The sequence below is a fragment of the Anolis carolinensis genome, chromosome 4 (assembly GCF_035594765.1).
Source record: "Anolis carolinensis isolate JA03-04 chromosome 4, rAnoCar3.1.pri, whole genome shotgun sequence".
Lineage (NCBI taxonomy): Eukaryota > Metazoa > Chordata > Lepidosauria > Squamata > Dactyloidae > Anolis > Anolis carolinensis.
This window is the reverse complement of record NC_085844.1, coordinates 12554477-12582171: the sequence shown is the minus strand read 5'-3', so window position 1 is coordinate 12582171 and position 27695 is coordinate 12554477. Positions and strand designations below refer to the sequence as shown.

Genomic DNA, 27695 nt, shown 5'->3' with positions numbered 1-27695 from the left:
AACATCACAATATAAAATCAAAACAAAAACACAAATTTACAACTATAAATCAACAATATCGGTAAAACAATCAAAAGGACAATCTTACAAGATAAAATGTTAAAACAGGTATATCAAACACAAGTCTGGGCCGAAAGGTGAATGTGTCAAATCGGGAGGAGATAGTTACATAATTGACATAGTCAATAAAGTACTATAAATGACAATAGTGACAATAAAAGGGCAGATCAGTGGGTCTATTATTACATAGGGAGGCATCTTAAACCTACAAAAGTCACTCATCAAAGGCTTTCCGGAAAAGCCACGTTTTCAGATTCTTCCGGAAGGAGAGGAGGGTGGGGGCCAGCCTAATCTCCCTAGGGAGCAGGTTCCAAAGCTGGGGGGCCACGACAGAGAAGGCCCTCTCTCTCGTCCCCACCAACCGCGCCTGCGAGGGTGCAGTGATACTGCACTGCACAATCTTCTACTAACTCTGAAGTATGCATCTGAATGAATTAATCAAAAAAATAATAAGAGCTACCACTTGGAAAGCTCACCTATACCCTATGGGAGCTTCAGCTAAGCAAGCCAGCAAAGACTCCCCTCAAACTGTTATCATGAGCAGCTGTGAAATGGTTTTGTAAGGCAAGCTTGAATCAACAACTTGAGAAAGGTGGGGAAAGAACTGCAAGACAAGTGGAGGGTGTGAAGATTCGTCCAGTCCTCTGATACCACGGTGTATGCCAAGTAAATATTGAATACACACTCCTTTTTGGTTTAAGGCAGTTTTCCTACTCCTTATCAGCTTCAGTAAGACGTCAATAAAGTGCCTATCCAGAGTCCACTCCCTTGAGTTACATACAAAGTGGATTCTCGGAAGGTCCTCATTTTCCTCAGATGTTGAGGAAATGCCATCTGGTTCAGTTTTTGGCTTGGCTACTCAAACTTCCTGTTTGGCCTGAAGCTAATCATTTCTGCCAATCATTTTTCTCAGGGTGCAAGCAGTTAAACACTGCCATGTATGTGTGTTTAAAGAGAAGTTTGCAAGAGTTATTATTTTCCTCAGTTACAAGTTCACCCTAAGGGTCATCAGCGCCACATCCAGCTCGGGAGGGGGGGGGGGTCTAGATCTATTTCACTCCAAAAGGGCAGAAGAACCACTCTCTAGTTTTGCCCATATGGAATATCACTTCTGTCATTTTATGTTCCACTCAGCCAGGCTGAAGGAATGAGTTCCCATCATGTGGCATAGGCTGTCTACTTCTTGACCTATGCCAAACCTAGGCCAAGCCTCTTAAGCTACAACCAATAAAGCTGCACCCCTTTTGTTCCAACAATATGTTCGGTGTCACATTGTACTCTGCACTCATTGCAAGATAATGCCAAGACAGCTAGGGAAAAAAAAAACTCTCCCCAACTTGAGCACAGACAGATAAGCTTTGGCGAATTTGGCATTGCTGAGATTGGGAAGCTGTACTGATAAGGGCACTGACAATGCCTGCCAATCAAGTAATAAGACATTATGGGCTTGTGTCTCCTTGCTAGAGGTTGTTAAAAGTCATCTGTGCCTGTCGCTGCTGGTTGCTGTTTGGAAGTGAGGTTTTTTTGGCCTCTGAACTGAAGGTAGATCTGGCTGTGTTGAAACTGAAGCATTTGTGAGAAGTTCTGAGCAATGCAATGTATCACGTCCTTCAGTGCCTGCTGAGCATTGTACTACACTAGTTTCTTGGTGTTTGATAATAGCTCCTAGGAACATGAAATGTTTTCTACTCTTGATTTTGTGCATATATAAATAAATTTACTTTACCACACAATATTATCCACAGCTGCCTCCATTTTAACATGAAAGGGACCAGAAAGATTAGAATAATGTTACCATCCGAAAGATTTTAAAATGAATGGCAAAATATATAATTTGGCAATTGACACCAGAATCTTACTTAGTGTGTTCAAACAGATGAATACCTTAAAAATGCTTCTGTCCACAAACATACCATTTATTAAAATATGAAAATAAAGCTCTTTTTTATATGTAACGAAGGCAACAGAAACATACATCCTTATCTTCTCACTATTATCTGAAAGCCATAGTCCAGCTAAATCCAGCAGACCAAGCACATCCTTAGCAGAATCTCTGCAACCTCATTGCTCTCGTGAGTTACCAGATGCCTACCTCATTACAGTGGGATGTTCAGTAATGTGGAGGAAAGTGCTGGTTGATATTCTCAGCAAGAATACCCCAAGGACAATTTAAACACCTACCCTTGGAATAAGCACAATGCCTTCAAATACAGTGTCTCTTTGAGTGAGGCAAGAAACATGTAGTACAGAGCAGGCAGGAAACTGCCAGGCACCAGATTTCACTCCAGGATACCTTGCTATGAACAGGTTTTGGCTGCCTGAGATATGATGAGCTGTCACTTTGAGTTTCAGCTGAAAATCATCTCTGTTGGGGGCTATGGAAGGGACAGACAAGAAATCTACACAAATTGTTATGTTTTCTCAGTGAATGTGAATTTTATGGGCGAATTTTCTCCCATTCTTTAATTTGGGGTTAGGAAGCACTGCTGCCTACTGCTTGCACTTTCCCTGTAAGAGGCTTGCCAGAAGTAGTTCAACTTCATATACCAAAGGCATTCTACACAATCCAAACCTTGATATGTACAGGCCTATTCATTATGCCTAACGATGGACTCATCATTCATGCACATTCCTAAGGCGGGCTCCAGATGCAAATGTAGCTCAAGGTGGTGCTGGCAAAGGCAGACTACTAATGAGCCGCCTAGCAAAGTGGGATTGTCTCAGCTTATTCCAAAGTTCTGAAAATATACATATTTTATTCACAGGCAGAGAGATCAGCCAAAACTGGTTAAAACGGATTGTAGATACAAACACATATGTCACACCACATGAAATTAAAAGGTTTTTACCTGTTTCACAACAGTAACGGTTCCTGGGGCCATGGCAACAACGGAGGCAACAGCAGTGGCATCATGAGGTTCCGAACCCAACTCTATGATTTGCTGCAGGATGTTAACAGCAGTGGGGTCAAATCGCCCCCCTTATCAGAAAGAAGCACAAGGAATGGCAACATTAAGATAAGCATTAAGATAATACTGATGTTAAAATTTTCATTCTGTTCAAGTTCATTTCATTTGCTCATCTTTCTGCCTTTGTGCATTCCATCAAATCTATTCCAAAGTCATTTCCGCTCCCCTCCTCAATTCAAATCTTTTATCAAAACTTTCTGCCTCCTGAATCCAACCAAGCCTTTTCCCCTTGTGTTACTGTCTTCTTCTTCTGCCTCAGTCCTGAATGAGTTATTCTGCTGGGTCACCAAGACAGAATTTCAAAAAAGTGCAAAAGTAACAGTCTATTTTATGAGACCCCGAAGAAAAAAACACATATTGTGCTATACACTCTTAAGACTTAGATGCCTTGTGTCTGATGCTTGGTGTCATCTGGATTGTAAGCTCCTAAGCAAGGGCTAGGTTATTTAACACAGTGACTATTGGATGGCTAATCAATGTGGGTTTTTTCAAAAATAGAAGTAAAATTGCAAGAATCAGGCAGGCAGCAAGTCTATTCTGTGAACAGTTGTTTTGAATAGCCACTGCTTGAATTTCTTATTGAACACTGAAACAAATTATAACATCTATAATGGGCAAATCCTTCTGGACAAAACTCCACTTTAGTTTCAAGAAGCTACATTTTGAGAATAACTGCTATTTAGAAGGCAGCACTGCCCAAACTTCCAGCAATTTTCACATCATTAAAAGCTTAATCAGAATCATTAGGAAGCATCTCTTGCAATATCGTGCGAGAACCGTTCAGGAGTTGAGAAACTACTCAGTAGTTACAGTGATCATTTGGCCTACCCACTGCTCCATTTACTTTTGGTAACATAATGGCACAGCTAAATCAAATTTGCTACAAAGCATTGCTATAAGCATCTTAGTGGATAATTGCTAACTGGCAAGGATTCCCTAACCAGAAAACAAAACAGAAAAAAATAGCCACTGAAAAGGCAGGAGAAAAAAAACAACAACTGCAAACAGCCACAAAATATCAACAACAGACACTTCTTCCTGCCGTCATTACGTTTTAGGACAAAATCAAACCTGTTGCCTTTTAGACCCGGCACTAAGCTGTACTGGATTTTACAGTCTTTGCATCTTGGTGCAATCAATAGCTACAGGAACCTCCAAGCCACATTTATATCTAGGACAACTCCAGTTTGCTACAGGAAGAAAAGGCTGATTTATGACAGTGGAAAGAAGCTTCCTTGCACCTCTTGATAGTACGTATGAAATTTGCACTAGAGGGATGACAAAGAGTGGGAGACCAGAAAGGCAAAACAAGCACAGAGCTGGCTTTTGGACTCCCCCAAATGAGGCAAACCTCAAAAACTATGAAAAAAAATGTATTTCTTTTACAGAGGTGATACAATTCTTTGCCAAAAAGACCATTCATGCCCTGCCCTTTTCTTCATCATGTTCCTTTTGGACAGTACTTCCGAGCGACTTGCCAGTGTTTACCACCTGTATCTGCTTCTTTAAAATGCCTGAAGCGATTCTCAGGAAAAAGCTGTGTCGTTGAGAGCAGGTATCAGATTTTCAAAGTGCTGCAAACTTGGCAATTATAACATGGAATGAGAAGCCTCATCTCTCCTACACCCACTTTTGCTAAGATGATATAAAACTAGTGTAGCATAAAAAAAGTATAAATACCACCACACTTTTTACCTATGTCAACTTGATAAAGACACAGGGTCTATTCCCATCCCAATTTGCACTTCCAAGGATATGCAGCACTTTATCAGTCACCTCGTGTTTACAATATTTATATGGTGCACCTTACCCAGTCTACTTTTACAACCTCTCCATTTTAATCCATGTTTTTATTAGCTCTTGTCATTTGTTTTTACTGGCTAATGTTTAAATTTTTATAATTGTGCATGTTTTTTGTCTATTGTTGTGTTTTATATTGCTATTGTTTTTATTCGGGCTTGGCCCCATGTAAGCCGCCCTGAGTCCCCTTTGGGGAGATAGAGGCGGGGTATAAAAATAAAGTTATTATTATTATTATTATTATTATTATTATTATTATTATTATTATTAATTATTCAGTCACCACAATCACTAGTGGCCATAGAAAAACTATCTTCTTCTTCTCTCTCTCTGTATGTTTAAGTATATCTATATCGCAGATGCCAACCTGTGATACCGCAGGTCATAACCACTACTTTGAATTGTTACCAAAAACAGCCAGCAAAGCAGTTGCCACAAGGGAAGTATACGCTCTCTGTAGGTGTTGTAAGTTAATTATTAACAGAGTTAATGAGACTCACGTTGAGCCCTTAATATTTCTAAACTGCTTTGCAATGTACTTTTTGTTCTCCTTATGAATATCACCATTACCATTTTCAGAGGTATGTCGCAAGTCCTGTAAAGCAGCAACAGCAGCCTGGGCTCCTTGCATATCTCCAGCTTCTGTAATTTGGAGATATGATGAGGTTTCTTCGTCAGAAATCTCCGTTGTTTGCTGCAAAACAGGCCAGTGACCAGTGGAGGGGAAAAGGAATTAGCAGACACATCATAAAGATACCAACAGACAGACAGATAGACAGTTGATTTTAAAGTACATATACACAGTTGTTTAGGGCACGGATACCACAAAAAGTGTGTAACAAACAGAATGTATTTTTGAACTTTGAAACCAAAATAATACAGTACTGCAAAATGGCACAGATTTGAAATGCTGTATTATAAATTTGTTTTTATGGTGGGCTTTGGAGCCATTTTCAACTCAAAGTGACCACAACATGAACCTGTGATGGGGTTTTCTTGGAAAGATTTGTGCCAATGGGATTTGCCATTCCTTTCCTCTGAGGCACAAGGAATGTAACTCGCTCAAGGTCACCCAGTGGGTTTAGAAGACTGAGAGGGGATCCAAACTGTTTGTCTCTTGGGTCTTAGTTTAATATTGAAAGGATTTGAGTATTTGGTAGGAATGGATTCCCTCCATCACTGATTCACCATTGAAGGGGAACTTTCTTTTGTTCCCCTTCAATGTAAGATCTTTTTTATCTTACTTAAGATATATGAGCAGAGTGAATGCAGTTTTTAGGTAAACTTTAGAGGACAAGAAAACTAGAAATGAAGCACTATATTACACTCATTTCATGTTTAATTCTGAACACTTCAAGAGCTGTAACTCAAACTTTCAAATTAGTATTCTTCACTTGTGACTCCTAATTGATTTATCTTTCAGTCTTCTAATGTGCTTTTATATTTTAAGTCATTAACCTTCGCCGACATTCAGACTTTATAACTCCCTAAATTTAGGGTCAAATCCCTTGCACATTTTCATACATGGAAACTAAACTGAATACAGCAGGAATCCCAGTCTTGTACCATGTTAATAAAGCAAAATGAGTTTTCTAAGGCCAACCAGAGGAATCCCAGGCTTAACTAGAATGATAATCTATAGAAGAGAATTACAACGAAAGACTATTTGGAAGTTTTGACTTTTTGCTAGATGGTTTGCCATCATCTATGTAGTTTATATTCTTTTAAGTCTCAACCCTTTCCCCCATTACATCACTTTAGAGAAGCATGGGATTTTAGGGACAGCAATCAGAGTTTGAATTTACCTCCCACTTCATTTCCCCATCACGTTCCACTAATCTGAGCCCATGTTTGTTTTTCAGGTGTCGATTGCATTCCCATTTTGTACCATACACAAAGTTGCACACAGGGCACTTGATACCACCTGCAGAAAAAGAAAATAAAGAAGACAAGAACACAGATGTTGTCACTTTGGGGTTCCAGAATTCTCTCATTGATATTAAATGAAAATATAAGCCTGCCATGTCAGCCACAGTTTACTCTCTTAAAAATCAAGTTTAACAACTCTGCCGACTATGTTTTATGAAGTGTTGAGGACCTCACACCTACCTCACCTCTCAAGCACTTTCTGTCCATGACTTTTCTCCTATTCAGTTTGGCTCTTTACAATTATTCATAGTGGTCGAAATTCTGTTTTAGCCATGGCTGCAGTCAGACTAAATTTATTAGATTTATCTCCTCATTGACTCACTACTCAACAACTGTTTGAATGAGTTCAGTCTAGTTCATTAGCTGGGACTAATGAACAAGGATGTCAGCCAGTGAAGATAGACATTTTGATTGGTATTTTGGGGTTTATTGTGCTTTGTCTTCTAATTTTTAATTCACAAAATTGTTTACAACAATGCTTACTAAACGAAACATGCAGAATAATCACGGGATGCCTTAAACCTACACCTGTTGATAAACTCTACAAGTTAGCTAGCATTGCCCCTCCTGACGTGCGGCGGGAAGTTGCTGTTAACGGTGAGAGAAATAAGGTTGAACACTGTGAAAGCCACCCACTGCATGACTATCAGCCTCCTCCCACCAGACTCAAATCAAGGAAGGGCTTCATGAGAACCACCACTCCTCTTGATGTTCCTCCAGCAGCAGCAAGGGTGTCCCTCTGGGCAGCTAAACCTGGCAATTCTAACTGGATGGCCCCCCATGAGGGTCTTCCTCCAGGGGCAAACCAAGAATGGGCAACTTGGAAGTCCCTGAACAGACTCAGAAGTGGAGTGGGCAGATCAAAAGACAATCTGGCAAGATGGCACTACCTGGAGGAATCCTCCACCTTGTGTGACTGTGGAGCAGAACAAACAACTCCGCATATGTATGCTTGCCCACAATGTCCTGCCTCATGCATGGAGGAGGAGTTGTTTAAAGCTACGGACAATGCGGTTGCTGTTGCCCGTTTTTGGTCTAAAACTATTTAGTTGCTTGTGATTTCCTTTTTTTTTTTCATCATTTTAAAATGTATTTGTTATGCAATGCTTTTGACACGAAATAAATAAATAAATAACAATGCTTACTATACCATCTGGTGTGGGGGCTTCCCCCAAATCTAGCTTCTTCTTTCCTCTACCATTACACCAGGGACAGCTACCATATTTGTGATCATCAAGGAGTTTTCAAACTATGTGTATTCCCTGCCATATAAATCTCTAAACTGTGCAATTCTTCACTGTTTAGATGTTTTTTTCTGTGCAAAACCTACTGAAATATTTGTGGGTTTTTTTGCACAGAAAACATGATTTTCTGCACAGGAAAATTCGTTCATGCATGGAAAATCTTATCTTTGAAACAAAAATTATGCTTTCTATGAAAAAAAAAGCCATAGGGGTGGTTTCCGAGAGTAAGTATTAAACTCTGAAAAGTCTAGCTCTCAAGTACTCTCTTGATTAAATAGTTCACTCTTGACTGTCAAAATTAAATTATATATATATATATATATACACACACACACACACACACACACATACAGTAGAGTCTCACTAATCCAAGCCTCACTTATCCAAGCCTCTGGATAATCCAAGCCATTTTAGTAGTCAATGTTTTCAATATATTGTGATATTTTGGTGCTAAATTCGTAAATACAGTAATTACAACATAACATTATTGTGTATTGAACTACTTTTTCTGTCAAATTTGTTGTATAACATGAAGTTTTGGTGCTTAATTTGTAAAATCATAACCTAATTTGATGTTTAATAGGCTTTTCCTTAATCCCTCCCTATTATCCAAGATATTAGCTTATTCAAGCTTCTGCCGGCCCGTTTAGCTTGGATAAGTGAGACTCTACTGTATATATATGTATGTGTGTGTGTGTGTGTGTGTGTGTGTGCTAACAATTTACTACTATGTGTTGAAGAATTTGCAAGTGCAATATGTTCCCTCTTTAATTGATTTAATCAACAAGGTGAATTTACTCTAAATATAGCAAAAATGGTATGGGGTTTCTCTATTTCGTTTGGTAACGTTGAATTGAAGTTAGGTGACTACACTCACATTTATTGACAGTCAAGGATTTTCTAAGCTAATGCAAACTTACAGGTTGTGTTCGCTAAATTGAAATTGCTTCTCTGTTAAATAACTTAATATGCAACAGTGCATGACACTTCAAGTACCTTTGGCATAGGACAGGGTAAAGATATCATCAGATACAAAATCTGAAATGAAATATTCATCCTATATCACCCTTTTAGTAAAAACTCAATTAGAAGAAGGACCTTTCTGTATTTCTTTTAAAATTAAAATTACTGTAACAATAACACCCTGTTAATTAAAATGGACACCTTTGTCATTCTGACTTTAATTAACGAACAACAAATGGAAGTATGTGATTGTGCTGGTAGCATAAAACTGCAGTAGTTAATTGACATCACAGCTAAAGAGAATTAATTTCTCCCCAATTCATTAAATACTCTGGCACTATGGAGAAAAAAGGTCACTGAATGACACACTTTATCTGCTTTTGACACCAGTGTACATAGAAAACTCACACTTGAATATTTCATACTTCTGAAATGTCAGCTGGGAAATTATTCTGTTGTTTTCTCCCCACAAAAATGAATTAATAGAGTAATCACCCCTTGGAAATCACATTTAATTTTTACATTGCATTGGTTCATAACCAGAACAGAATTCCAGACCCCTATCTCTAGGAGAAACCTAAGATAAGCTGTAGGATGCATGTGGGTATGTTGGCATGAACATTTATTTATTTTACAAAGATTCTTTCATAAGTGCAGCATCTCAAGGTGAACCTGCATATGGTGCTTAAGCTTTCAAATTGAAATTATGGTGGGCCCACCATATCCGCAGGCTCTGGATTATTGATTTAGCCAACTGCAGACTGGAAATGCAGAAAAGAGGCACAAAGAGAAGAACCCCGAGATCTAGTGCAACCAGTCTAAGAAGCAATCCCAGGATAGGTAATGGAGCTGGCTGGCTCTCCAGAGGTGGGGGAAAGAAGTGGGAGTCAGATACCACATCAAATACCACATATACTCATGTATAACTCCACTTCATATGCAAGTCAAGGACAGGTTTTGGGGCCAAAATTATGGATTTTGATATGACTCATCGATACGTTGAGGGTCATTCCACAGGAGTGGTGGGTGGGGGGCCAGTCACTAGAGGAAGCTGGTGCTTCTTTTAGATTTTCCTAAGATAGGCTGTTACCATTGTTGTTGTTATATGTCTTTATATCTAACTAACCTCAAAGTGGCTTACAACAGTAAAAATGATACATTTTACAATTTAAAACCTAAATCATATAAACATTAAAATAGAATTAAACACAGAATTGTTAACAACAAATAGTTAAGCTCACTTAAAAGCATTTAAAATGATACAAATAATGAAAACACTATGCAGCCCCCTCTGGTTCATTCTGTAAAACTAAGCTCATGGCTTTCTCCACTCTATTCAGAGATGCAGATGGTTACATTTTTTGACAAAGAGTTAAGGTAAAGTGGAGCCCCCAGTGGTGTAGCGGGTTAAACCGCTGACCTGCTGAGCTGAGCTGCTGAACTTGCTGCTGCGGAGCGGGATGAGATCCTGCTGTTAACCCCAGCTTCTGCCAACCTAGCAGTTCAAAAACATGCAAATGTGAGTAGATCAATAGGTACCACTCTGGCGGGAAGGTAACGGCGCTCCTTGCAGTCATGCCATCCACATGACCCTGGCGGTGCCTATGAACAATGACGGCTCTTCAGCTTAGAAATGGAGATGAGCACCAACCCCTCAAGTAGACTAGACTTTCTGTCAGGGGAAAACCTTTATCTTTACCTAAGGTAAAGTATAGTGTTTCCTCACTTATCGTGGGGGTTAGGTTTCAGGACCACCTGCAATAAGTGAAAATCCGTGAAGTAGGGACGCTATATTTATTTTAATATTTATACATTATTTTAGTACACTATTTTAAATCTTTATCAACCAATCATGTATTGATAAACCGTCTCCTTCTCCTCCCATTGCCGCTTGGGCTCCTTTTCTCTCCCTTCATGTTCTCCTTCCTCCCTTCCTTAGGCTTTAAATTGTAATTTTTTATGATTTATAATAGTCTTTTAGAGTTTATTGAAAAACCGCGAAACAGCGAATCCGCAAAAAGTGAACTGCGAAGTAGTGAGGGAACACTGTACTTACAGTGGACTGTGGATAAGTTAATCCAAGTTTTTTGGAGTAATTTTTAACCAAAAATTCTAAACTAATACTTGGGAATATAAAGTCCTGTTCAGCAAGTACACTGTAAGGCATGTATTCTTTGTGCTCCTTCAGCTTTAAGCGGCCATCAGCCACCCACTTCTGCCTTTGGAACTAACAAGTAAAAGTGCCTTTATGGCCTTGCTGTGGCACTTCTGTTCTTTCATTCCAAAGGCAAAAGAGCCGGCATTCCTGTCAACCAGGGCTTATCACTGACTCGCATCTATGCCGTCTGCTTCTGGGGAGCTACCCACCCATCCACTTCACAAAGCTGAAGGATGCAGTCCTTGCAACCATGTCTTGCCATGGCAAAAACAATAATGCTTCATAAAGCAGAAGACGGGAGGATAAAACAAAGACTGTATTCGAGATGGATAGATTCAATCAAGGAAGCCACAATCTTGTTATAACTGGGAGACATGGATGTCTTTCATTCATAGTGTTGCTATAAATTGAAGCCAATGTGGCAAATAATAACAACAAAAATGTTGGCGACATATTTTCTTCTGAGTGGTAAAGAAAACATACGGTTGAATTCTTTGGTAACAGCTATTGAAGATCTGGGAGTTATGTACATACGTACCTCAAGTTATGTACATACGTACCATCATCTCTGTTATGAGTAGGTTCTTATTAATTGAAACATTTTCTTGAATCTTCCCTGTATTAATGCAAGAATTTGTGAGTGATAGTGACCAGAGCACTCTTCCGAAGCCTTCCATTTGACATAGGTGTGACTTCTTGTTTTTCAATCGTATTGGTTCTTGCTGATCAAACTGTTGTTCTATCTAGTTTGGTGCAGTTTAAGGTGGCTGGCTAATAGTGGCTGTCCAGGATGTCAGACATGAATAAGAATGGAACAGATCTGCTTCAAAGATGCATTTAATGAATGATTCTCTCCAGACAAGATGGGCATCAGCCTTCTCTTGCTGTGGTTCAGCAGCAACTAATATTCAAAACATACTGCCTCTGATCTTGGTAGTAGTATATGAACATTATGACTAAAAGCCAAAGGAACCAAAGATGTGCTTCATCATTGAGCCCTTTAATAATTCACACTGCAAAAAAATGCATTTCTCTTTTTGCTTTCCCAGGACTCAAGACAGGCAAATGCTTGGAAACACCTCTTCTTTTAACTTCATCTCTCATTCCTATCTGTGTAACAATGGGAGGGAAGACTCAGTATAAATTCTGAATATTTTCGTCTTGTGTCACCATTTCCATGCTGTTAGAGCATAGGTTAGTGCTTCCGATAGACATGAATTCTTTGCCAAAAATAAAATAAAGACAACGAATAATTTGGAAGTGCTTTTAGAATGTCATGGTTGGAAGAATGATGTTTTATTCATTATCTGGAGCTGGAGTGTTATTCTGGTATTCATTCTAGTGTAACAAAAAGGGGAAAATTTAAATCCCCACAAGATGCTTCTTGGGAGGGGGAGGTATGCTTTTTGTCATTCAACAAGAGGATAAAAAAGTTGGAAACTATCAGAAATAAAAGTAAAGAATCCAACTCTCACCACAACAGCTCTGTGTTTTCAAATACAATGGAATCTAATTTAGTATCCTTTATTTCCCCACATGCAGCAGTGTTACGTGCTTTGTTATATCCTGAATCTTTAAATCCATTTCATAGTCTACAGGCTACTGGATTGTGCTATCAGGCTGCCAACTGCACAACAGCAAAATATCCCTTGAGAGATGGAAAAAAGAGCACCACACACATCTCCTGTGGCTGTATCTGGACAAATACTTTACTTTACTTTCTGTCAAATACTTTACTGGGAGTCCAAAGTGAAATTATTCCTCTTAAGTGTGCCACTCCTTCCCCCATCTTCTATGACTGCAGATTGCAGTGACTGTCACAACACTGAATAATACCATGGCTGGAACTGAAGCATGACTTCTTTTAAAAAACAGATGAATAAAGATAAATAAACCTCCAAAACCTCACACTCTGTTGCTCTGCTCATTATCTGGAAGCATGCCAAGCTGATTTTGGGGAAAGTCACAGCTGAAATAATGTGTGCAAAAAAATATGAAGGACAAAATTAGCATTTTTCTGGGAAACAACATGGAGGGCATGCTCGGAGCTTTAAAATGCCAGAAATTTACGTCCACATCAGATTGACAAGTGACAAAGAGAAGACTTGGTCAGCACCTTAGGTTAAGTGGTAAATGACAGGCTTACAGAAAGCACCAGATGCATTTTGTCAAGCTAAAGACTGCCATTCAGTGAAAATGAGTAAGAAGAGTTGTGAATGCCTCACTGCAAGTAAGAGGCCGAAGTGAAGGCATTGCTGAAAAGCCCTCCCAGAACCCCATTGTATGTGACAATTGTTGGCCAGTCTCCAATATTCCCTTTATGGCTAAGATTCTGGAGCTTATTGTGGTCTCCCAGATCTAGGGGTTCCCAGTTGAAATTAATTATCTTGATCAGAGTTTCTCAAACTGTGCTCCTTCAGATGTTTTGGATTTCAACTTCCACAATTCCTAACAACTGGTAAGCTGGCTGGGATTTCTGGGAGCTGAAGCCCAAAACATCTAGAGGAGCACAATTTGAGAAACACTGATCTAGATCCATTTCCATCTGGCTCCAGGTCTGATGGGATGGAGACAGCTTTGGTTACCTTGGTGGATGGCCTATGTAGGGAACCTGAAAAATGGAAGAATGATGCTGGGCTTCTCTAATGGGCTTCTCAGCAGCTTTTGATGGCACCACGAGATGCAGAGTCAATCATAAGAAATGGGGCTACAAAGTGGAGTCTGCAACATGCAACTATGGAGAAGAGCAAACCACAAAGTACCTACTGCAATGAATTCTGAGTCCTGCTACATGCACAATGGAGAACCTCCTAACAGCAACACCAGAGGCACTCCAAGTGGCTAGATACTGGGCAAAAGACATTTAGTATTAATGCCAATTCTTTTTTCTTAAAAAAAATCTCTATGTTCGCAAATCCATTACAACTTGTACCCTTTGTTCGCTTCTGACACGAGAAATAAATAAAGCAGCTTTTGATAACATTGTCCAAGGTATACTTTTGGGCCATCTTTCTGGAACTGAGGTTTTATAGGGGCTTCAGTTCTTGAAGGCATGTACTCAGAAGGTGATGCTGGAATACTTCGGTTACACATCTTGGCTATTGATCTGTCAGGGTTCAGTTCTGTCCTCCAGGTTGTTTAATATTTACATGAAATTGTTGGGAAATTTGTGGTTCGGTGTCACCAGGACACTGATGATGCCTGATTCCATCTCTCCTTTACATCTGATTTCAAGAAAGCTGTTTCAGCACTAAACTAATGTCTCTGATCAGTAATAGAACACATGAGAATAAACAAATTGGAGCATAATACTATGTAACACAATTTTTGTTCCTGGGTTATAAATGTGATTTCCTAATTGGTTCTGAAATAATAATAATAATAATAATAATAATAATAATAATAATAACTACTTTATCTTGTTCGTAACTTGGGGACTGCCTGTATTCTCTGCCAAGAGAAATGGTTGGCCCCCCTCCCACTGGAAAAGATTTAAACAGGCCTTGGGTTTTTAATCAAATAGGGACATTGCAATATGTAGCTGTTTGTGATGACTCATGGGCCATGTAGTCCCGTTCCTAGTGCTGTTGTGAATGATGAAGAGGAAAACTTGGGTTTTCCACCATTTCAGCCAGAAAAGGAACTATCCCAGCCAGAAATTGAGCCTTTGCACCTGCAGGAGGCTTGTCTTCCAGAAATCTGCCAAACAAGCCCTGAGTCGAGTTCTCCCCCTTTTTCGCGCCGTAATTATTATCTCCAGCAAAAAGGAGTGCAACAAGCTAATCGCAGGAGCTTGAGAATTGCAGCAAAGCATTCAGATGATTAAGCCTGCTGCCATGAGAAATTTTAGGGAGTCATACATCTGGACACAGAGATTGACTTTCGTTTCTGATTCCCCAGAGAAGTGTTCTCTGGTGGGAAAACGAGGCCTATTTAGGTTCCTTGCTCCCGAAGGAATCTTGCGGAGTCAATTCGTCAGCTACCGGAGCAGCGTGTGTGGACAGCTACTCCTGCTTTCAAGCCTTTGTTCCTGTTCCAAGCCTTCGTTCTCAGCCTTGTTTTCTCCCCGGATCTTGCCTTGTTTTCCGGACCTCGCCAAGTAATTACCACGGATCTTGTTCTTGCTCCTCGTTTCCTTGTTGCCTTGAATCAAGCTTTGTGTGCCAAGAATCAAGTTATTTCCTAGCCTTGCTCAAGTTCATGGACTAAAGGACCTTGTCATCTCCCCTCACTTGCTTGGCAAGTGAGTGTTTCGGTTATTGGATTACAACTTTGGACCTTAATATTTCATATTGGACATTGCTTTTTTGGACTAATTTTGACCTTTCCTGAAAGGTCTACTTCTGGACTATTTCCTATACTTGTTTTTATTAACTTTATATATTTCCTTAATAAAGATATTAGATAGATTCTGGCCTCTGTGTATGGTTATTGGTGCTCTGCAGCCTGGGTCGTGACACTGTTAATGTGTTTTGATTATTATTTTAAATTAATATTTTATTTAAGAGGACCTTTTAAAACATTTGTATTTATAGCTATATTGTTTTAACATGTGGCATGAGCAACTTTGGGTCCCATATGGGAGACAAGCAAAATTAAACAAATTGGTTTCACAGAAATCACCAAAGTTATTTTTAAATTAAGTATTATTATTGCTTATTTTACTGTACCATTTCTTTAACTCTGGGAATCAAAGTGGCTTATAAAAATTCAGAAAGATACATGTAAAAGGGCACATTATTAAAATATACAAAAATTAAAAGCAATGTAAAAGGTATAATCAATAAAACCAACAAACATGAACCATGTTGCACATTATTAAATGACCTTCCCTATGAACAGCCAGTTCACAAAAGTCTGTTGGAACAAGCAAATCTTTTTTTTTTTTAGTGTCAAAAGCATTGCATAATAAATAATTTAAAATTGATGAAATAAAGGAAATCACAAGCAGCTAAATAGTTTTAGACCAAAAGCGGCAACAGTGACTGCATTGCCCGTAGCTTTAAACAACTCCTCCATACATGAGGCAGGACATTGTGGGCAAACATACATATGCAGAGTTGTTTGTTCTGCTCCACAGTCACACAAGGTGGAGGATTCTTACAGGTAGTGCCACCTTGCCAAGTTGTCTTTTGATCTGCCCACTCCGCTTTTGAGTCTGTTTAGGGACTTCAAATTTGCCCATTCTTGGTTTGCCCCTGGAGGAAGACCCTCATGGGGGGCCACCCAGTTAGAATTGCCTGGTTTATCTGCCCAGAGGGACACTCTCACTGTTGCTCGAGGAACAAATCTTTAGCTGCTGCTATACAGACACAATGGAGGGAGCCAGTCTAGAACTTGGGAAGAGCCACAGAGAAGGCCTTTTCTCATCTACATATGTGGATGGTGGAATGGAAAGAAGATACACCCTGGAGACTGGAGAATACCATACTTCAGATATCCTACACCTGAGCTATGTAAGTATGTTCAGGACTGGAGATGCCTGACTAAAACAAAGCTGCATAGAAAGATTTTACACATAACTATTTTCTCTTAGAAGTGCTTTTGGCATTGTTCCATGAAAGAAACATACTTATTGTGTAGCAATTTAAACCTACGTGATTTCTCCCTCAAACTGATCCATGAGAGGATAATGGGCTACCTTTGGTTCTCACATTCATGTGGATTTTCAATTTCAACACAACATCTGTCTTTGTTTTTTCTTTCTTGAAATCATGCCAAAGGTACTCTCCATGAAAGAAAAAAGAAAATCCATTGTGATTTACCACTAAAAATTACTAGCTGACTCCAGCTAATACTTATATCAGCTAATACTTACTTAATTGCCCCTTACTTCAAAGAAATGTGCCTGCAATGCTTTTGAAGTGGCCAAGATTACCTTGTTGGAGAAGGGCTTCAGTAGGAAGTTCTCCAGAGCCTGCATTAACATATTCCTCATAGGGATGTTTCCTGTTGTAATGTCTTTTCAGAGAACCTGATATATTGCAGGAGTAATGGCAGTGTGCACACCGGAAAGGCTGGAGAAGGAAAAAGGAAACTCATTAACTATATTTACTTCTTGTTGTCAGAACCCCATCTGAAGAACAATTGTCAGAAATTTATTATTTATTTATTTCCATCATTTTGATCCCACCCTTCTCACCCGAAGGGACTCAGGGCGGCTTACAAAACTGGCAGAATTTGATGCCAATACATAACAATACAAAAGAATAAAACATAAGCAGTTAAAAACAGTTAAATACGTTAGCAATATGCAATATACAGATTTAAAAACAATACCAAATACTTGAGCCATTCATCCACAAAACCTTGTACATAAACCTTAATCCAGACCGAGTCGAAGCCAACAAAACTTATTCTTTGAACGCTTGCTCGCATAGCCAGGTCTTCACTTTCTTTCTAAAACTCAAAAGTGATAGAGCCTGCTGGATGTCACTAGGGAGGGAGTTCCACAGAAATATAAAACTTCCACCCTGGAAATATTGAGATTTCGATCTAGAGATAGGAAATTTCCAGAAAAACCCTGAAAACTGTAATTTTTAAAAATAAAACCTCACATTTTTAGTACCCTGCAGGTTGCATTCTTGTAAGATGCATTATATCTATCTGGCAAAAATTTAGGAATATTTAAAGTACAGCTCATTCAGTAGTAAGTGCAATTAGAAATGTATTTTTTCACACTTTGGGATGTTATCTTGTTTCTTCCAAGTCCTCGTTTTCTTTTGAAAATTCAAAGTGCAGGTTATTACCTATAAAGCCCTATATGATTCAAGTCCAACCTATTTTCGAGACCGCATCTCCTTCTATGAACCAGCACGGGCACTAAGATCATAGAGTTGGAAGAGACCTTGTGGGCCATTCAGTCCAACCCCCTGCCAAGAAGCAGGAAAACAGCATTCAAAGCACCTACCGGGGAGGCACTCCTCTCGGCCCTACTTCCATCTCAAGTGCAGTTGGTGAGGATGAGAGAGAGGGATCTCTCGGTGGTGGCCTCCCAACTTTGGAATGCCCTCTCAGGGAAATTAGGCTAGCCCCGACTTTCCAAGCCTTCCATATACAATTGAAGACATGGCTTTTTTGACAAGCCTTTGACCATGTTTAGAATCCCTTAGTGAACATTTGAGGACCAAAAGATTATTTAACCGTGCACTTTATGAGATTGATATTGACTGCAGTTGTTTTATACCTACAGTTATTGTTGAATTTTGCTGATCTTAACTTGGGGGGGGGGATGTTGTGATGTTTATGTGGGTTGTTATTGCTTTTGTGTTATTGTCTTTGCACTTTTTTGTATTTTGTGTGTTTGCATCTCTGAGTGATTTGTGAGCTGCCCCGAGTCCCTCTGGGAGATGGTGGCGGGGTATAAATAAAGTTGTTGTTGTTGTTATTGTTATTATTGTTGTTCTATTTTGTCATAAATGTTATATGGTTCTGAATTGTAAGGAACATATGGATTATTAATTAATGTTGATTTATGAGAAGCATATAATAAAACAAAGTTATTTTGTCTTTGCATGGTATTCAGCAGATATATGCATTCTTTCCCATAGAAAGAGTAGGGAAAGGAAAACCAAGATCAGGAACTACAATTATCTATTTTGTACATCATCATACGAAAACTTGTTACATTGCTTTAAAAATAATTTTAGGGGAGTAAATATGTGGATACTTTGTCTTAAACATTTTATTTATCCCGTTAAAAGAAAATATTCTACCACCTCCCCTTTTAGCTTTTTTGGGGGGAAAAGGCTTAGGAAAATAATTTTCCCCCTGAATTCTTCTGTTCCCTCCCCCAGGCCTCCACATCTCTATTTAAATTAGTTCAAAATGGTAACAAACTAATTTGATCCATCATGTCATCCTTCTCATGTGCACACAGAACCCTGTATCTTGCAAGTCTTATCTCTTACTTTATTACTTTTCTTAATGCACTTTCAAGTATAAAAATATGCAGAATGGCACTGAACATTTCAGCTAACTATAACAGATAAATTTTGGTCTTTTTCATAAAAAGATAGATTGTCAAAGCAGAGAGCAGTATATTATCTGGGCAATGAAATTACTGCTCTGCACTAATATAGAGGCATACCTCCTCACGTGGGCAAAAGAGGACACTATAGCTTATGACCCTCACATAATGTATAGGACAGACATTCAAAGCTCAGAATAAAGGTCTGTAAGTATTTAACATTGTTCTATGAAATTTCAATAAATTAAATGAAAGGAACATAAAAGCTATATCATGTGTCTGTGTTTTCAAGCTGCCTATTAACTCCATTCATTTCATAAGGTTTTAAAGAGGTAACATTCTGGAAACACTGAACTGAGAGCACATTTTATTGAGCATATGAAAACACATACTTTGGCCAAAGTACACCAAAGCTCAAAATAAAATATATTCAAAAGGTAACAGAAGATAACATCTTAGTAAGGTAATAGATTGCTTTAAAGCAGCGATGTTAAAGTTGTAATCTGGACCATACTTGTGTCCTGCAAGAGGGTGAAATGTGCCATGAAAATTAAATCCATGTATCAGATGCCGCCGTTTATCTGTGCACCTTGTGACAGGAAAACTCACAAGGTCTCCCTTTCTGCCAATAGCCAGACAGTGAAGGACAATCTGACATGTTACTGGATCTTTCAAAGTTTGTCTTCTTTTTGTGTTTTTCCAGAAAACACAATGGGGCAAAAATCCATCCCCATACCTGTTGCATTACTCTGCCTTGTCTCGATATGAAGGTTGCAGGAAAGTCTGTTGGCACAGAAATACTTCATGCAAGATGCATATTATATGAAAACCTCTTACTATTTGGTTTACCAGTGTGCCTCTCCATTTTCGATTTGGAGCTCAAAGGTTTTAACTCATGCAAATTGTGCATGGTCTTCAAGCATTCTGTCCATTTAACACAGATGGAATGTAGCGCTTTAATTAGCAACACAAACTAGAATATTAGTTTTCATAAGCGATGCTGAAAAATTGCTTGCTTTGCAACAGGCAAGGTAATCCGAAGCTTATAAACACCACTGTTTGAATGGAAACTCTGGCTTCAGAAGTAGCCTAGCTGAAACTAAATCTTATGCTTTGCACACACAAAAAAATAATCACTTTGCAAAAATCAATAAGTACCTGTGTCCTACAAGATTCCCTCAAGAGACCTCAAATAAATCCATGCAAATGGTCTTGCTGACTAGAATACTGAGTAAAACAATGCCCAAACATTTCTGTAACATGTTTTAAGTTCACAAAAACTCTGAGAAGTAATTATTAGTGATGTGCGCAGTACCCGTTTCTGCCATTTAATCCGTGTTTTCATATCATTTGTTTCATTTGGATGGTACAATATGGTATTCCCCCTTCCTGGTACAAAAATAACAGTGAAAAAAAGGGATCTGGGAACAGTAACCATTTGGTCACCTGATTTTTGGCGCTTGGCTGCAGTTCTTGGCGGGTACAGGCACTTTGGGCTTGCACGCCACACACACATTATCCTTGGAAAGAGAGTGCGTGTGTGCAGTGCAGGCCCAAAGCACACATGCCTGCCAGTGCCTTTCTGAGCCTGCATGGTTGCGGAGCAAGGCCGCCAGCAAATGCGATGGAAGGCAAGCTCTGGCAAGCCGCCAGCGAATGCAGTGCGTCCCAGTCCTGTGCCAAGGATCCATTTTCGATCCACCCCTAGCTCCGATGAAGAGACTTCAGTAGTGGTGCAAGGTAGGTTTCCCGATTGAAGGAGGAAACGGCAGTGAGAAATGGCAACGGAGCTGGCTAGTTTTTCACCCTTAGTACAATCCCTCTGTCTATCTCTGTCTCAAGGGTGTCTTCAGCCCTAGCCAGGGAGCCCTTCGACTCCCCAGATGAAGGTGAAACAAACCCCCATATAAAACCTCCTTAAAGCACACGCCGGGAAGGGGATCCTGGGAAGCCTGTCAATTGCTGCTAATGAGAAAATATTCGCATTTTTGGACATGGAACAAAAAGGCTCATTTGGAAAGGGGCCCGTTTTCGCGAGAGGCGCTCAAAAATGAAAACGGGGCCTTACAAATGAAACAAACAGAAACGGATAGTGATTCTATACAAATGCACAAGACTGATAATTATTCACATTTTCTTTTTGCCAATGGGAAAGTTGGAAGTGAAGGAGGATTGGAAATCACAGGCTTCAGGTCCAGTTTTAACACTTTTATTTATTAGGCTACATCTAAGAGAAAGTAACAAATACATAAAAATCATAACTATTCCAAAGATATGTACCTCATCTATTTTTTAAACTCCACACAGTTTATCATTACAATATCTTAGATACTTGGTTGATTGTATTTTAACAATAAAAACAATTTCAACTTTTAGATGTTCTGAAGAACATTTAAAAGCAAATACTGGTCTAATGATGCCATTGGAGAAAGGCTCTTTAAAATGTCTGGGAGCACCTAGCATTTTTGATGTCCTCAGAATTAATAAAGATTTCTTAAAAACATACCCACAACTACATAGAAAAGAAAGGAAATCAGTGATTCCCTTTTTTCTCATCATAAAACAACAAATTCCCATGTTGCATTTCCTGTGATGAATGGGAAAGGAAGTCCTACTGGAGGACAGGAATTATGCCTTTATTACTGTCATTAACCCAAAGTCCTTTATATCTTTCCATCTCTTTAAAATATTCCTCATCTGTTTTCTCTGAATGTTCTTCAAACTGGATAAAATTCTATTTCAGGATATTTATGTGTGTAAATATGAAACTGCAGTTAATCTAAAGGTTTTGCTTATACTTGAAATAAAAGGAAGGGGAAAGGTTTATTGTATGTTCTAAAATCAAAGCATGAATTCCTTATTTATTGTGTTACACTTTATGAATGTTGCAGGCTTCTTTGGGGACTCTGGTTGAAAACAAGAATCATATCTATGAAATAAATACATTTTTTAAAAAACCCTGGAAATACGCAAAGGGTCGCAAAAGACGTCAAAACAGAAAGAATGAAAATACCTGTTGGGAATCACAAAACTGAACTGTACATAAAATTTAACCTTTGTGTTTCAATTCATTACCTGTAATAATGCGAAACCATTTTCTATTGGACAAGAGTACTGCATATCAGAGTCCTAATATTTTCTCTGTTCCCTCTCAGCGCCTTCTATTCATAAAGCCATCTTGCTTCTGGCTCACCTGCTGTGTTTTTTCAGTTTCCTCCACTTTCTTTACTAAGAGTAGTTCACTTACGATAGGCAAAGTCAGCTTCTTTCATTCAGCCTGCTGGTATTTCTGTCCTTTCAAAAAGGGGGCTTCATGTTGTCCTCCTTATATAATCCACCATTTTCAATATACCCACAGCCATCAGAGTACATCATTTTAAGTAGTGCATGGAATTGATAATTCCATTCAAATAATTCTGAAATTAATCTTGTCCATCAAATCTGTGTTTAATTTGTATGTATACTCTTAACATACACAAGACTATGGAAATAAGGAGGAATATAATATCACAAAAAGTGCAAAATGACAGTTCTTATAAAATTCTAGAAGTATGAGAAGTATGCACTTCATATCACTTATAGCCATCTCAACCCCCTGCTAAAACATTTATCTCTTATTTTCAAAACAATTAAGAGAATTCTTAAATTTTAAAAAAAACACTTGATATGAATATTCTCAGCAATGTATATATGATTTGTAAAGGAATTGTTAGGGTATATGAAAACTAAAGGTAAGTATTGTTTTTGCTAAATATTAGAGGGAAAGAGAAGTATTTCAACAAATGAGTAATAAGAAAATCTATCATATGAATATGCAGCTATAACTGGAGCAACATATGGTATAACTACAGTACTTAAAAAGGATGAAATGCACCTATTTTATTAAAATGGTTGATGCTATATTGAAAATTGCAGTAAGAAGGCATATCTACCAGTTACGCTAATAAGCTTTTCATCGTTTATCTTTTCCTTCTCTTCCTCAGGCTGCAACTTGAGGCTGTGACTTCTAAATTCAACAATCCTTCAGGCTTACCTAATTTCCTGGATTTTCATTTCTATGTTTTTAAGATACAAAAATGGGTAACTATAAAAAGTTAGGTAGAAGGCACTTAAATTCAAGTGAAAGCATGTAGTTTGGTTATGTCCATTTAAACAATCCTTTTTTGGCCACTCTGCTTCAAGTTTTGAATCACTGTTGTTATTACTGTTGTGTGCCGTCAAGTTGTTTCTGACTCATAGCAACCCTAAGGGGAACCTATCATGGGGTTTTCTGGGGCAGAGAGTGTGTAACTTGCTCAAGGCTACCCAGTAGATTTCCAAGGCTGAGCAGGGAAGTGAACCAAATTATCCTAGCAACAACAAAATCATGATCCTGCTCTTACAATAATAAGATGCTGAATCTACAACAACTACAAGATGATAAACAGAGGCATTTATGCAACTATGATAACAGTCGCGGTCATATTAAAGTGGAAGCCCTGGTACCACTGAAGAAACAAGACCCACTTTCTGTGATCTCACCATGAAGGTAGGAGGAAAGAGGTGGTTCTGGGCATCCCCTGTATTGGTCCCAGCTGGCATGAATGAAGATAAAGTAATGCCAACATGCCATCTCACCCTTTACCTCACTCTTCACTTATTTTCCAACATGCAAAATGTGGCCAGCATAGATGGTATACACTACCAACTCTGGGGAAGGTTGGAAGAAATCTACAGCCTTTCTTGATGCAGCAGTATTTTGTTTCTGACAGCCCAAAGATCATGCATGTGACTGGCAGTAATCTGAGACCCCAGGCTGACTGACAGACAACCCTATTGCATTTGTTCCAATTTGTTTCAATACCAAACTGTTCATCCAGTCTTCCCAGCACCTTTCTTACCTTGAAGGAAGCATGCTGCTCCATGTGCCGTAGAAGTTGTGGTTTTTGAGCAGCAGTATAATCACACACTGTGCACTTGAATTGTTTTCCTGAAACAGAAACCAACCAATTCAGATACAACTAATGTGTCATGCCAAAAAGAAGGGGAAAATGCTGCAGAGAAACAATAAATATGTGGACAGAGGATAGGCTGTTAAAGGAAAATTTTCCCCAATGCTATGTGGTCAGCTGCTCCAGAAAAAGCAACCTTGGAAATGTATTTTGACAGGATGAGGTGACCCGAATGTCAGGCACCACCCTAGCATGATCCAGAGACCCTCTTCCAGCCCACAGTTTCATTGGTCATAGTACTTCACTTTGGATAACCCAATGGTTTAAAAAAGAGCAAGCAAGAAAACCAGTCAGCCATGTAGTCCACAAACAAAATTCAGAAACAGAGTAGAGCAACCTCCTTTACAAAAAGTGAGACCCCTTTCTATACTGTCATGTAAAATCCAGATTATCTGATTTGAATTGGATTATATGGCAGTGCAGACTCATATAACCCAGTTCAAAGCAGAGGTGAATTGTCTGGCAGTGTAGAAGGGGCCCGAGCTTTGGTTTTTCCTAAGACCTTTCAGTAGAACAGGTATGGGCCCAGAAGAAAAAACAAAAATCAAAGTGGTTAAATACTGAAGACAGACGACCTATCATCCGTCCCAAAATGAAGTCACAGAGGTTCTGGCACTCCACCCCAACTGTTTTGGTTAAATTTCCACATTATTCAACCCAAAATGTGCTTTAAAATTTTAAAGGGCTATATATATGTTGTCCGGAGAGGGCTCACCCAAAACCAGACAGTACCACCCCACCTCCGGACACACACACAAGAATCTGCTCCAAATGCAACCACAAACAAACTTCACTGCCCCAAAAAGTTTACAGCAACATGTATTGTTCACTTCATTTGATGTTTACTTTTAATGTTTTTAGCTGTACTGTTCTTTTTAAACTGTAAGTCGTCTTGAGTCCTAACTTTAGGAGAAAGGTGTGAAACAACAACCATGATATTGAGAAGATACTTATTTTTTCAAATTTACACTGAATGGTTGAAGATGTAATGGTTTGAAATACAGGGTGTTTGAAAAATAACTCCCTAGTTTCCATTTAATTGTAATGGAAACTAGGGAGTTCTTTTTCAAACACCCTGTACTTAAGAGTGCCTAATCTTGTTCTCCTTCAATGCTAAACTGGACCCTTGTCTCTTCACACTCAATTTTTTGTTTTTAATGTAGGCATGTATTAGAATCTCAATGCAATAAGGGTATATTTAAACCTGTCCAGAGATCTGTTATACTCCCATTCTTTCTTTATAACCAGGACAAAGAGAGAGATTCTGTTTGAAATCCTTTTAAAAACAACTGTCATGGACTTAAAAGGGAACCCAAAAGTGCAAGTTGAAAGGAGAAATCTACACTAACTTGTCAAAAAAAAAGCAAGCTATGCTTTCTAAAATCTGGGTTGTTGATAAAACCTGGATGCAGTTTTATACAATGATAGTTTCTATAAAACACAGAAGTGAAAAAAAAGTTTAGAATCACAGAGTTGGAAGAGATCAAAAGGACTATCTAGCCCAACACTATGCTATCATGCAGAAATACACAATCAAAGCACTCTCAATAGATGGCCATCTAGCCTCTGTTTAAAAACTTCAAGAGAAGGGGACACACTACACTCCAAGGCAGAATATAGTACTATTGAACAATTCTTACCCTTTGGAATATCTTTCTAATGTTTAGTTCTTGAAAATGAATTACAAATTTAGTGACTTTTAAAGAGAAGTTTATTCACTCTGTATGCAAGGCTTCTATTGAGCAAGGTGTGACGTTTGTACTGGGTTTTCCATGTGAGTCAGACCATTTACTACTAATCACACGTCGGTCACAAATTCTGAGTCACTACTCATAGAATCAGAATCACAGAGTTGAAACCTTATGGGCCATCCAGTTCAACCCCCTGCCAAGAAGCAGGAAAATTGCATTCAAAGTACCCCCGACAGATTGGTGGCAGAGAGCCAGCACACAACTAGACAAAAGAGAGGTATGTACTTTCAACTACAACAGCGGTTCTCAACCTGTGGGTCCCCAGGTGTTTTGGCCTAGAACTCCTAGGAATCCCAGCCAGTTTACCAGCTATTAGGATTTCTGGGAGTGAAGGCCAAAACATCTGGAGACCCTCTGTTGAGAACCACTGCACTACAAAGAAGATTTCCAATTGATGTGGTTTTTGATGGTCTCTCACATAGCAATCCTTATCTAATTTTTACGTAAGCTCACTGTTCACATGTAAACTATGCCTCCAGTCATATGCCTACATGCAATATATGTAGCAACCATGACCAAAATTTTGGGCCTAATAACGATCTACTCACCATCAGCAGTATGGAGGAGTTTGTGGCTCTTCAGAGTGCCCTTGGATTTGAACTTTTTCCCACACATGTCGCACAGGTGGGTTTTCTCAGTGCTGTGGCGGTTCATGTGTGCTTTGAGGTTGCTTTTGCTGCGAGTGGCATATTCACACAAAGAACATTTAAATGGCTTGATGCCTACAGAAAGAGATAAGAAACATGGACATTCAGTGAGGCTTGTCAGGCACGTGCTTGAATGGGAATTGTAACCAGTATTTCTGGCAGAGAAGTGCTCTAGCACTATTTTAACTATATAAGGATGAATTACAGGGCAAATATCACATTGAGTCTGGCTACAACATAACATTTTTTTTCTTTCTTCTATTGTCTCTCTGTGCCAGATTACACAGAGACAAAAGAATCCAAAATAATAATTACTGAAGAAGTCTTGACTTATCTGCTGAGGCAGAAAATTACAAAACACATATTTTGGACTTGATGAGCAACAAGCCACTGATTTACATAAACTTTGTTTTAACTCCAAAATAAGATACAGCAGGAGGCTGCCAAAAACTGACACACACTCTGTTTTCAGTGTATGAAAGGAACATACTCTGTGGTGGGAATATATTATGTGCCATTTATCATGTTGCAAATGGAATGGATGAGGAATGCAATAAATACAGTCAGCAGTGGGCATTAAAGCCGTAGGATAGCTGTGTCTGTGATAGGTTTCTTTTTTACATTGTAAGGGATAATCTTCAAGGTGATTTCTTTAAATTAAAGCATCAATTCGATTTATTTTAATGTGGCATGCGCAACAATAAGATATACAGTCACAAAAGGAATGCATGATACATTATAACTAATTCAGTTAATGCTCCAACTGAACATATCACTCTGTAGAATATTCTGTCCAATGAAGCTCAATTTCAAGGAACTGCTTTGATTGAAAATAAGCCATGCTGTCTTTTGCCATCATTTCCCAGTTTTATGATGGTGTGTGATATCAGCAGAAATTTTTTTTATCTAGATATTCATGAAAGATCAGAAAATTCACGCATGAGTTTGACCTGATGGCCACAACACCAAGTGAATAAGGCCTCTCCTGTCACATATGGCCACCTTAACAATAATGGTTTTTAGTAGAGTCATTTCACATTTTCTGTTGCCATTCATGTTAACAAATCAGAAACATATGAACTGGTACCAAGGGGGGAATACTGATTAACTTGATGAGCAAACATTCTGGGGCAGTCTTTTGGAAGCCCCCAAAGAAGTGGTCTGCCAGTGCGAGTATCTAGAACTGGAAGCATCTAGCTTTCCCAGAAAATGGA

The 27695-nt window shown here is 38.8% G+C and overlaps 1 protein-coding gene across 5 annotated transcripts in view; it reads right to left on the bottom strand.

Annotated features, from left to right (window-relative positions):
* Window positions 1-27695, bottom strand: part of zfat (zinc finger and AT-hook domain containing) — a 156931-nt gene that overhangs the window by 30471 nt on the left and 98765 nt on the right. For all 5 annotated transcript variants that reach the window (XM_062980005.1, XM_008108189.3, XM_003219389.4 and 2 more), the window contains 6 exons: window positions 26383-26556; window positions 23973-24061; window positions 17002-17140; window positions 6635-6753; window positions 5400-5523; window positions 2910-3040 (listed from right to left, as the gene is read on the bottom strand). In XM_062980005.1, coding sequence (XP_062836075.1) covers window positions 2910-3040; window positions 5400-5523; window positions 6635-6753; window positions 17002-17140; window positions 23973-24061; window positions 26383-26556 — 776 coding nt within the window. The remainder of the gene's footprint in view (window positions 1-2909; window positions 3041-5399; window positions 5524-6634; window positions 6754-17001; window positions 17141-23972; window positions 24062-26382; window positions 26557-27695) is intronic.